This window comes from Ailuropoda melanoleuca, chromosome X, assembly GCF_002007445.2.
Source record: "Ailuropoda melanoleuca isolate Jingjing chromosome X, ASM200744v2, whole genome shotgun sequence".
In the NCBI taxonomy this organism is placed as follows: domain Eukaryota; kingdom Metazoa; phylum Chordata; class Mammalia; order Carnivora; family Ursidae; genus Ailuropoda; species Ailuropoda melanoleuca.
In genome coordinates, this window is record NC_048238.1 from 41458337 (window position 1) to 41469706 (window position 11370).

The following is an 11370-nucleotide window of genomic DNA, read 5'->3' on the forward strand; positions in this document are numbered from 1 at the left end:
GCTGAACTGACTGGAAAATATCAACACTCCCAGAGCACAGCACTCCCCTGAAGCGTCAGTTCCGGTCCCACCCAGCTGCAAATCCACGTCCGGCGGGGAGGCGGGCGTCGCTTCACCCTGGCCACAGGCCGAGTTCTGCGGTGAGTGGTTAAGAGAAGCCGTCACTCACTTTGGGCCGGCCAGCCCTGGGACAGATGTGCACCGTGGGGACCTTGGGTGTTTGGGAAGCAGACACGCCTTCTTTGGCTCCGCGGCCCTTTCGCCCTCGCGTTGACCTCCCCGCCCCTGTGGCTAGTGCGCAAGCGCAGCACAGCCTTTCCGCCGCCCCCGCCGCCCCCCCCAAACTGAGTTTACCTGGATTGAGCAGAAGTTTATGAACTAGCGCTGTCACCAGCTAGTGCTTTGCAAGGGGGCTGCTAAAATCCCGGGTATTGCGCAGTTGGAGAGCTACAAGCTAATCGTAGCTCTGCCCCGCCTGTCTGAGTGATCTTTGTCAAGTCATTTAACACCCATCCCATCCGCAATTTTTCAAAAAAATTTATTTTTTTAGTAATCTCTGTACCCAGCCTGGAGCTTGAACTCACAACCCCCGAGATCAAGAGTCGCATGCTCTTAGGACTAAGCCAGCCAGTAGCCCCCATCTGCAATTTCTACTCCTCTGTAACATGGCAATGATAATTATGATGTAAGGATGAGAGATTAATGCTTGTAAAGGGCCTAGTGCTGTGTCTGACACATAGTAAGTGCTCAAAAAATTAGTCTGAATGGCAGTGCAAGGAAAAGGATCCCAGGCTTTGGAGTCAGAAAGACCTCAGGTCCAGACCCCAATGGACCGTTACCAACTGTATAATCTTGAGCGAGTCATTGTGTCTCAAATTTGAGGTTACCCATGCAAAACGGGAATAATAATGCCTGCCCAGACTACTTCAAGGAGTAGTTAATGGGGTTCAGATGGGCTTATGATCCAAGAAGTTGTTTTGAGAGGTGAGGGCTTGTTGCCAGTCTTAGGAGTCAAGCCATACAACATGTTGACTGAAAGATGATCAGAAAGCTTTTCTGAGTGCCCTCTAACCTTCTTCCTTCAGATGCTGACCTTGGTTGAAGTTCTTCCCTGAAGAGTGTCAGTTAAAAATGGTATGTTGTGTCTTCTGCTTTGAAGACTTAATGGGAGAGGACTCACGTTTCCTGGACCTACTGTGTTCAGGGCACTATGCCAAATGCCTATGCATGTTATCATACTGAATCGTCTTATGATCATCTCACTTGATGTGTATTTCCTACTGGATGTTTGTCCAGCACTCCATGTCTAAAATTGAATTTAGGATAATCACTGTAGCCAATCTTCACCAGATCCTTTCTATGTGCCTGGCACTGTGTGCTACCGGCTTTGCTGTTCCATTTGGCAGTGAGTGCAGCTCCCCAGTCAGCCTTTGCCCAAGCAAGAACCTGGGAGTCAACCTTGTCTGCTCCCTCTTCCTCAACTCCCACATGCCTGTCAATCCAAAGTCCTGCCAATTCTACCTCTCAAATCTCTTGATTCCCCAACTCTTACTACCACTACATGGTCCAAGCCAGCATCACCCACCAACTGGACTACTGCAAAAGCCGCCTCACCGCCCTTCTTCCCGCCAGGACTGTTTCTCTAGAATCCACTGTCCACAGCCAGAGCAATCCTTCTGAAATGCAAACCTCATGATGATTTTCCTGTTTAAAAGCCTTCAGAGGTCCCCGTTATCCTTAGGATAAAGTCCAAAATCTGTATCATAGCTTCAAAGGCTTTCTGTGATGCAGCCTATCTCCATATCCTTACTCTCATCACAGCCTCACACTCTCCTTCCCAGCTGAACTGAACTAATCTCAGTTCCCCAAGGCCCTGAGCTTGCCCCCTAACCTCTAGGTCATTGCACATGCTGTTCCATCTGCTTGAACCATTTTTATCCTTTGCCTGGCTAACTCCACCTCATTCTTTGGGTGTTGGCCGGGTTAGGTCCTCCTGTCATCTGCATGCTTCTGCAATCCCATCGATTTTAGTTCTATAACACTTCACTGTAATTGCTTAATTGTCCACCCCCCATGCTCACCTCTGTAGATCAGAAATGATGTCTTCTTTGCCCATCGTTGTATCCCGAGGGCTAGCACATGATACGTGGTTAATAAATATTTGGTTAATAAATGATGATTATTTTACAGATTAGCAACCCAAGGCAAGAGAAGGTTTAAGGGACTCTCTCAGCCGGGGATTGGAACCCAGGTCAACCTAAATCCAAGGTCGGTCTTCTCGGTGCTCCACAGCGCTCAGTCACACACTAGCCTAGTGTACCCAGTAGCCCAGCAGAGAGAATGCAGGGGATGTCCACAAGGAAGGGGACCTTGCCAAACTTGAGAGATTCTTTCTTTCTTCTTCTTCTTTTTAAATCTTGAGTTCTTTTTTTTTTTTAAGTAAGCTCTAGGCCCAATGTGGGGCTTAAATTCACAACCCCAAGATCAAGAGCCACATGTTCTATTGACTGAGCCAGCCAGGTGCCCCCGAGATGCTTTTAATTAGGGTTCAGTTTGGAGCCATTTGCTGTCAGGAAGCCCGGGTTTAATTCTCTTCTAACCAAGTGTGTGCTGCTCTGGGTCTCAGTTTCTCCATTTGTGAGTGAGAGAGCTGGAACAGATGATGTCCTAGGGACATGTCTCAAGACTTCCTGCCCTGCCTCACACTGGCTGTATTTCAGCTTCAAACCACCCTCTTTAATTCCTCCTAGATCCCCATCTTCCAGAACATGTCACCAACCACTGACCTTCCAGTACCTGTACCCACACCAGCCCATCTCCTGGTTGAAAGGAATTGAACCCAGAGTACTTTCCACCCGCCAGGCCACCCCAACCTCCAAACCCACAGAGCCAGGAGGTGCTCATCCCATCTCTCCTCTCAGGTTTTATTGACTGATGGAAACTACATCTTTGTCAGCCACCAGCTCCACGGGGACAGTGCTGGGGACAGGGAACCTGAGATGATGCCAGATTTCAGCCTGAGAGCAGACACAGAGTTCTGGAAGGTGACCCAAGAGGGAAAAGAGAGAGGAATATGTGAAAAGGCTTTGTGGGGGAGGAGGAGGACGAGATCAAGAAGTTCCTCCTGCCCCCTACAACTCCCAGAGTTAAGGAACCCAGGTCAGCCCCTGATGCTTCTGGACTCCTGCCCAAGAATGTGAAATCAGCTATGATCTCCAAGCACAGCCCAGCCCTCGCTGGCTGCTAGGCTCTTATCGCAGTCGGTCCAGACCCCAGCCCCACCCAGGCAGGAAGCAAACCAGAGGAGGAGAGAGGAGGAGTCCTTGCTGGGGGCCCCTCTGATTAGGGCAGATGTAAACGCCGCAGCAGACCGGGCAGAGGCTTTGCATAATGTCGGCAGCAGCTGCTATTGCTAGAGTTTGCTGGGGGCCCAGCGGAGGATGGGGTTGCAGAGACCTGTTTCCAGCAGCCTGGAAAAGGGAGTGATGTTTGTGCTATCTGTGTGTATTGGGAGAGGCAGCCTGACCCCTGAGCCAAGGCGGGGGGTGGGGGTGAGGGGGTGGCAGGTCACTGCTGAGGCCACAGCCCATGAAGCCTGTGGTTGCATTCCAAGCTTCAGAATCAGGGAGTTATCAGGCTCAGTGGAAGGCGGGGACATCTCCTAGAGGCCAGGTCAGAGGCGAAGTTTCTCTTCCCTGAACCCCCAAACCTCCACAGCCCAGCCAGAGAGAAGAGGGAATCTCATCTCTCTTTCTCAGGCCGGAGCTCAGATGTCAGGTGGGAGCCCCGGGGGCCCAAGAGGAGGAGCATGCAGGAGGCCAGCTAGGGGAGAGATGCCAGCCCCAGCATGCTGGGGCAAGGAGGCCAGGGGGCCTGAGGAAGCCCAGCACTTCAGCGCCCCCTGGAAAAACTGTGGGGTGGGGAAAGTTTCCCCTTCCCTGGCTGCTTCCCCACCAGGTGAGCTGTTCCATCAAACTCCATTGCATAGTTCTCAGTGGGGGGCAGAAGGGGTCCCCAGGCCTGCCCCTCCCTGCCTCCCCAAAATATGGCTTTGGAAAGGAGTCCCCAAGAATCGAGAGGGCCCTCTGGACGGGTGGACCCACCCCTCACAGGGAAGAGATCTTGACAGTCTCCGGGAGGAGGCAAGGGGTGCCCAGGCTGGAGTTCCTGAGGGTGCTGCTGGCCCCACCGCCACCACCAGGGGAGGAAGGTTGGCTCTCGTCTGGGGTGTTGGCAGGAGGGGTAGGGATACTGATGATGGCAGCCACAAAGTCCCGGCTGTCACAGTTCAGGTCGAGGTTGTCATGGGGCTTGGCATTGAGGCTTGAGCGGCTGTGGATAGGGGTGGGGAGATGGAAGCTTCTTAAAAGGTCATCTTAATATTTGCCACAGCAATCGTGACATTTATTGAGCACCTATGGGGTCCTTGGCACTGCACTAAATGTTTTGCCTGCATCCTCAATTATGGTGGTATCCAGTGAGGGCTCTGGGGTCAGGTGGTCCTCGGTTTAAGTCCTGGTCTCACTTTGCCCCCTCTAAACCTCTCTTCTCTCTTTCATCCGTAGCATGGGAATAACAATATTTCCTACCTCACAGGGTCGTTGCGGAGAACTAAATGAGATAAGAAGTGCTACAAAGTGTTCAGCCTGGAACATAATGAACACACATGGAAATAACAATATTTCTTACCTGATAGGGTCACTGTGGAGATTAAATGAGATAAGAAGTGCTACAAAGTGTTCAGAATAGTGCCTGGAACATAATGAGCACACATACAAAAATGTTCTCCATTACGGTTACTCCTTAAAATGCCAAAATTCTCACAACGCTCCCCTGTATGATCTACACAACCTGGTCCCTGTTCCTTCCTGATTTGGCTTCCTACCACTCTCCCCCCTCACTCCACTCTACTCACAGGAGCTTCCTGGTTGTGTCTCTAACACACAGACCCACTCCTGCCTCGGGGCCTTTGCACAGGCTGTTTGCTCCCTCCCTCACCTTCTTCAGGTGTCACCTCGGCAAAGCCTCCCCTGACCACACTATTTAAACTGCATCATACCTTGTTCTATACTCTCTGTCCCCCATCCCTCATTTATTTTTCTTCTTGGCACTTAACACACCTCATCGTCTGTGTGTTTGTTTATTAACTGTCTCATCCTACTGGAATATAAATTCCAGAAGGTCAGGGTCTCTGTTCTCTTCGCTGCATAAAGTGAACCCAACTCCTAAACTCCTACAGTGAACGCCAAAGTACCTAAAAGAGTGCCTGGCATATAATAGGTGCTCAATAAATGTTTGCTTAAAGAACCAACAAAGAACAAGTTCCAGACGAGAGAAGCCCAAGCTCCCAGCATAGAGGAGTTTGGGTTCGAGCTTGGCTTGCTGGGTCTGACGTCATGACATCTCAGATCCCACCCTCCCCCGCCAGTCCAAGCTCTGAGCTTCCCCCGAGGGATAGCCAGCAGGTGGGGGTGCTTACCTCTGAGGGGCAGGGCTCCTCCGCAGCCCTGCCAGTGTGTCCAGCTCCTGCATGCTGCCGCGACTGACCGAGGCCGTGGAGTTGGCAAGGCGAATGGCACGGCGCTTGGCCCTGCGGGGGCAGCAGGAGGACAGCAGGGTGCTGGACCCCACTGCCTGGGAGGACACGGAGGTGCTGCGGCTGGTGCGGCCCCCCAGGGAGACAGCACCCAGAGCCTCGCTGAAGGTTAGCTCATCCGTGAATTCATGGCACTGCCGGCAGAGGGGAGGGACGGTCACGAGGCAGCACACGGGAACTGACCCCACCCCCTAGGCCTTTGCTTAGGCCACGCCTTCCTTTCTGGAAGTCTCTCTGGCTTCCCTTCCCTTGCACACCCTTCAAGCTGTATTGGGGCCTCTTCCAGGAAGCCCTGAGGGATTTCCACCATTTCCACAATTAGTAGTGAGCCTCCCATCCCAGGGAGGGAACTGGCTTGGCCGCAGAGGAACGCCCCTCGTTCTGCCACACCACCTCTCCTTAGGCCTCACCGTTGTCTTCTCTAGACAGTGCAGGAGGTGGTGATGTTGTTGCTCGAAAGCAGAACGGTTCCTGACACACAGCGCCTGTTCCTCCCCACTGCCACTGTCCTGGGTTGGATGGAGCAGAGGGATGAGGTCGGAACCTTCCTCCTCCCGTCACTGCTCCCCCCCCAACCCCAAGGCAGGCCCCTCCCCACCTCAAGGCCCCCGTTCTGCTTGTACTGCAGGAAGGCATTGGTGGTACCACTCTTTGCCAACCGGATCCTCGCCAAGCGCACCTTCTACAGAGAAAGGAAGAGACAGAGGGTCAGGTGGGTAGACACAAGAGTAGACTGGCTTGGGGTGTGGGGAGCAGGAGGCGCTCGGAGGGAAGAGGCAGTTACCTGCTGTGCTCGGCGCTTGTCCGCACGCTGGTTCTGGTGGTAGATGCGGCTGAAGTTGGACACGATGACCGGCACAGGCAGCGCAATGACCAGGACCCCGCTGAGGGAGCAGATGGACCCGAAAATCTTGCCAGCAATGGTGCTGGGCACCATGTCTCCGTAGCTGGGACCAGGGAAGGGAAGCCAAGGTCAAGAAAAGTGCCCACCCACCCCTCAGTCTCCCACTCCATCCCATCCAACCTGACGCACTCTGCGACCCCGGCCAGGCACTGAAACTCCCTGAGCCTCAGTTCCCCGCTCTGCAAAATGTGGGGAAAGACCTCCCTGGCCACCAGTGGGGGTCCAATGAGAAACTGGCCCTCGGCCCCTACCATCTGCTGCCCCTATCTGAGTTGCACACCGAGCATCTGAGTCAGCTGGAAATCTATTAATACCAAACAGGGGAGAAGGAGGAAAGTCATAGGCAGTAAATATAGTCTCCTGGGGAGAGAGTCCCAGCACCACAAGCCAGCCGAGGGGTTCTGAGTCCTGAAGCGGTGCTCTGTTGGCTTTCCCTTCATCTGTCTTACCTTCTCTAGGTGGGACTCCTTGTTAGTACCCCAGAAGAAGCCTTGAAACTGTCTTCCTATGAAAAAATAGGGGGGAGCCTTAAAACTCCCTTCTCCTCTCCACACCACCTCCTCTCCCATGGAGATGGAGCAGTGCCGATCTTACCAACTCATTTCACAGGGTTGGGGTGGGAGGACCAAAGCTCAGGGAGGTTCCATAGCTGACTTGGTCAAGGTCACACAGCATACTTTCACTCCGACCACGGGGACCAACTAGATCCCCTCCCCTCTGCAGTCCCAGCCTCTGCAGTCCCAGCCTCTAGGCCTCTGCTCCATCCACGTCCCCCTCCCCCCAAGGATGGCCGGTCCCTATTTCTTTGTTTTGACTCATTTAAAAGTGTCTCCAACTTGGCCATTTCTGGTCTGTGATGTGTCATCTCAGACTGTGTCCTCAACTCTGAGACGCAAGCAGCTGTCCACCGTCCCGGGGTTTTTGTGAGGACTCACTAGGGTAAAAGGCACCCAAAGACCTAGTTCCAACCCACTCTCAGGGCTCAGTGTTTGTAGGTTGATCCAATTACGAACCTCCAACCAGAATTAATTTCTACTCCTTAGAAACGTCAAAGCCATTTTCCTGTACCTCTACTAAAGCCCGAGCAAGCCCAATTCACCCATTTAACAGATCCTGAGCAGCAACTATACACTTAATCCCAGCGATGGAAATTTAGAGAAGGAGCGCGGTATCTGCCCTAGACAATGTCTTTAAGAACAACACGAGATTGTTGATTCCATTTGATGCCTTTATCCCAACTGTTCCCTCTCAAGAATTGACACTAAAAAAATAATGCCAAAAATACCTCGACCTGGAAAACATCAAGGAATCACAAAGCCACAGAGGTAATACCCCATACGGCCGATGATTCTGAAGGTTTGGGAGACATGGGTCCTTCAAGGTGGGAAAAGGAGGTAATGGAAAGCCAGTACCTAGGTATCCTACACCAGAAAACTTTCAGAGAACTTTCACAACCATGAGGTCACGGAATCCCCTCTAGATGATGAAGGGATCGTCATTTCTCATTTGACACAGCAGGAAAACGGGCCCAGAGAGAACAAGACCGACAGAAAGAGTGCAGCTAAGACAATCCTTGGAACCCAAGTCTCCTGACCTGGGTCTCCTGAAAGTAAAGGCATCGTCAGATCTGCGAGGGATTTGGAGATTAGTCCACCTCCCTCCGTTTTTAGAGAAGAGCAAACCGAAGCGCAAATCGAGAAAAAGAGATCATTGATCTAACCTCCTTACTCTTACAGAGAAAGGTGAGTGTAACTGATCGGGCAGCTCCCAACACAGGGTCTGCACTCACCCAAGTGTGGTCATGGTGACAATGGTATACCAGAAGGCTGCAGGGATGCTAGTAAAGTTGGTCTTGTTTGTGCCCTTCTCAGCATAAAACATGACAGTGGCGAAGATGATGATGGCCATGGTAAGGGAAAAGAGGAGAAAGCCCAGCTCAGAGGCACAGCTCTTGAGTGTATAGCCCAGAATCCGCAAGCCCTGCGAGTGCCTGGAGAACTTGAAGATGCGGAACACCCGGAACACGCGCAGGGTGACGAAGGCGCCGGAGACATCCTCGTTCTTGGGCACAAAAAGCCCGATGTAGTAGGGCAGGATGGCCACCACGTCGATAAGGCTCATGACACTCCGCAGGAAGCGGCACCGGCTGGGGGCGGCGAACAGCCGCAGGAGGTACTCCCCCGTGAATATGAGCACGCAGGCCGTGTCCATGCAGAAGAAGGCCAGGGGGAAGCGGTCGCCACAGGGCTGCTCCCTCGGGGACCGCCGCGCGGGGCCGCGGCACGGGATGGTCTCCACCACGTTGGCGATGACCGACACGGCGATGAAAAAGCCCGTCACGTAGTAGAAAACAAGGGCCGCGGTGCTCGTGTGCGGGTTCTCGAAGGCCCGCCAGAGCCGCTGCCGCAAGGAGCTGCCGGCCGGCAAGGCTGGGCCATCGCCGGCCTGCTCGGCCTCCTCGTCCTCCGCCAGGCGCTCGGCGTTCTCCTTCTTGCGGTCCCGGTACTCTTCCAGGCAGCAGTCGCCCACGAGCTCGGGCACCAGTCCGTAGAAAGCCAGCTCTTCGTCGAAGGCCTGGATGCACTCTTGCCGCGGGCAGTGGAGGCGGCCCGTGCGGTAGAAGTTCAGCACGTGCCGGAACATGTCTGGGTCACGATCGAAGAAGTACTCGCCCGAGTCCGCGTCATAGAAGAATTCCTTCTCTGAGCTGCCTAGCAGGGTGTCTGGGTAGCGGTCCAGTGTGTTCTTCCAGGTCTCGAAGCGCCGGCCACTCACGTTCACCACCAGAACCTCGTCCCCTCGAGACGCCTTCACCCCCGGCGCGGGGGGCAGGGGCTGTTGGGCCAGGGGCAGCCAGCCCACCGCGGCCGCCCTCGCGAAAGGCAGCCACGTGGCCACGCCTGCCGCCATCCTGCCACGCCCCAGGCCCACGGAGACTTGGGGGGGTGGCCTTTAGGAGAGTGTGGCTGTCTCCAGGATGGTGGGGGCTTGGAGAGGCCCTGGGCCACTCGCACAAGCAAACTGGGGGCGTCTACAGAGGCCGAGAGGAACCAGGAGGAACTAGAGAGATGGGCAGGGGCTTGGGGGGCATTTAGAGGGTCTGGGGGGACTTGGGGGATGTCTTGAGGGACCTACCGAGAAGGGGCCAGGGGACATGGAGAGGAGTAGAAAAGGGGTGCCTGGAGGGGCCAAGAAGGATCTGAGGGAGTGTTCAGAGAGACTGAGATGGCTCTAGAGGGGTCAGCGTGTGCCTGCGAGACGTCTGGGTGTCTAGCGGGGCAAGAAACTCTGGGGAGTTGTCCACACTCTCAAGAGTTCTGAGGGAAGATGGGGCTGGGACCCCTTAGTGGGCTTGGAGAAGGGACAGGGGCAGCCAGAGGGGTAGAAATGGGACCAGAGGTGTTTAAAAGAGGCCGACAGTGTCCAGAGGGGGGTTCTAGAGGGGCCAAGAAAAGTGAGGCGGGTCGTCCACACCCTCAAGACTTCTGGGGAAAAGATTAGGGGATTGGAGCTCCCTCGTGGATCCAGGAAAGGGGTTTGTGCACAGAAGAGGTGGCTATAGAACTAGGAGGTTGTAAAGAGGCTGCGAGGTGTCTTGGGAGTGCCTAGAGCTGCCAAGAATAGCCTGAGGGGGGTGTCTACACTCTACAGGAGTTCTGGGGAAGGAAGGTGAGGTGGGGCCCCCTAGAGGGGCTGGAGAAGGGAGTGGGGCATCTAAAGGGGTAGATATGGGGCTAGGTTATTTTTCAGAGACTGAGAGGTGTCTGGCAGCGAGGGGTGTGGGGGGTCCTGAGAAAGTCTGGTCCACCCTCTCAAGAGTTCCAGGGGGAAGGAAAAGGGCCTGAGGAAGCCCCTTGGGGCTCCCTTGGAAGTTGGGCACAGCCCCAGAGCACCCAGAGGAAGGCTAAAGACTAAGATAAGAGGAGAGGGGGTCCCCCCTAAAATGGGTTGGAGAGTACGGTGGGGTGTTAAAGGGAGTTGGGTGTGTCTCCAGGGAGGGGGGCTGGTGGGCCTTGCGGGAGGCGGATGGGGAGGCCGGGGCAAAGCTGCGTCCCACCGTCAGGGGCTGGCCTGGGGAAACCACACCCCGAGGGGCTGGCGGTGTGTGCCGGGCAGCGGCAGTAGAAGCGGCGGCGGCGGCAGAGGAGAAGCAGCCAGAGCCAGGCCCGGGAGAGGAGAAGGCAGCACAGGCAGGGGGAGGGGGCTGGGTCCCTGGAAGGACAAGGTCCGGCAGAAGCCCTGGGGACTATCCCAGGATGGGCTAGGGCGTGGGGGCTGGACCAGGGAAGGACAAGGACAGCACTGTTGGTGGCCCCCTCCCCCTCCCCAAAGGGCCGTCCTCACCTGTGTCCCCGCTGCAGCAGCGGCCACAGCAGTGGGGCTGGGGGTACCAAACACCGGAGCTCCTGCCCCCCTCTGCAGAGCTGCCCGAGTTCTCCTCCTCCTCTGGTTCTTTCTCCCCGCCCCTCTGAGCTTGCCGGGAGCTGGAGAGAGAGGCAGGGAGGGGCCTCGTGGCTCCCAGAGCCCCCTCCCCTAGGACAGCCTGAGAGGGACCCTGGGGAGACTCCGCCTCCTACAAAGCTGGTTGGGCCTCAGTCGCGTCATCTGGAAAATGGGGGTGGCAGGGAGCTCTGCCAGTTCTCCCCACCTCCTTCCTGGACTCCCCCCTCTTCCTGCCGCTCCTACCCCCCTGCCCCCCAGGGGCCCCCACCCCCACCCGTCTGAATCAGCAGCACTTAGCAGATCCGATCGATGGGGAGGCGTCTGTTAATGGCCCCAGAGCGGAGTGCCATGGGGAATGATGCAGCGCTGTGTCCCCTCCCTGCCCCCATGCTGGAGAAGGGGGTGGATGGAGGGACTGGTGGGGGGC

General features: G+C 55.4%; 1 protein-coding gene and 1 long non-coding RNA gene across 4 annotated transcripts; one reads left to right on the forward strand and one right to left on the reverse strand.

The window, feature by feature from the left end:
- The first annotated feature begins 3 nt into the window (after positions 1-3).
- LOC117797406 lies at positions 4-4727 on the forward strand. Its single transcript, XR_004622342.1, has 4 exons — positions 4-140; positions 1086-1134; positions 2191-2268; positions 4597-4727. It is a non-coding gene; the product is annotated as an uncharacterized LOC117797406 (long non-coding RNA).
- KCND1 (potassium voltage-gated channel subfamily D member 1) lies at positions 2906-11171 on the reverse strand. 3 transcript variants are annotated; one of them, XM_034649193.1, is made up of 8 exons: positions 10845-11171; positions 8290-9531; positions 6381-6543; positions 6195-6278; positions 6007-6105; positions 5480-5730; positions 4745-4752; positions 4340-4645 (listed from the first exon to the last, which is right to left on the reverse strand). In XM_034649193.1, exons 2-8 carry the CDS (start codon positions 9408-9410, stop codon positions 4536-4538), a joined length of 1836 nt encoding a protein of 611 aa, XP_034505084.1. In that variant the 5' UTR covers positions 9411-9531; positions 10845-11171; the 3' UTR covers positions 4340-4535. The 3 variants fall into 3 exon arrangements, with proteins under 3 accessions (XP_034505083.1, XP_034505084.1, XP_034505085.1); XM_034649192.1 differs by lacking the exons at positions 4340-4645; positions 4745-4752 and adding an exon at positions 2906-4332 and having other exon boundaries at positions 10845-11169; XM_034649194.1 differs by lacking the exon at positions 4340-4645 and having other exon boundaries at positions 4667-4752.
- Between the last annotated feature and the right edge of the window lie 199 nt (positions 11172-11370).

Bases quoted from the DNA above. Each gene is read 5' to 3' on its own strand.
- KCND1 (XM_034649192.1), bottom strand. From the start codon at position 9,410: ATGGCGGCAGGCGTGGCCACGTGGCTGCCTTTCGCGAGGGCGGCCGCG. The intron at 6,279-6,380 runs GTAACTGCCTCT...CTTTCTCTGTAG, and splicing joins ACAAGCGCCGAGCACAGCAG to AAGGTGCGCTTGGCGAGGAT. The intron at 5,731-6,006 runs GTGAGGCCTAAG...CTCTGCCGGCAG, and splicing joins ACTGTCTAGAGAAGACAACG to TGCCATGAATTCACGGATGA.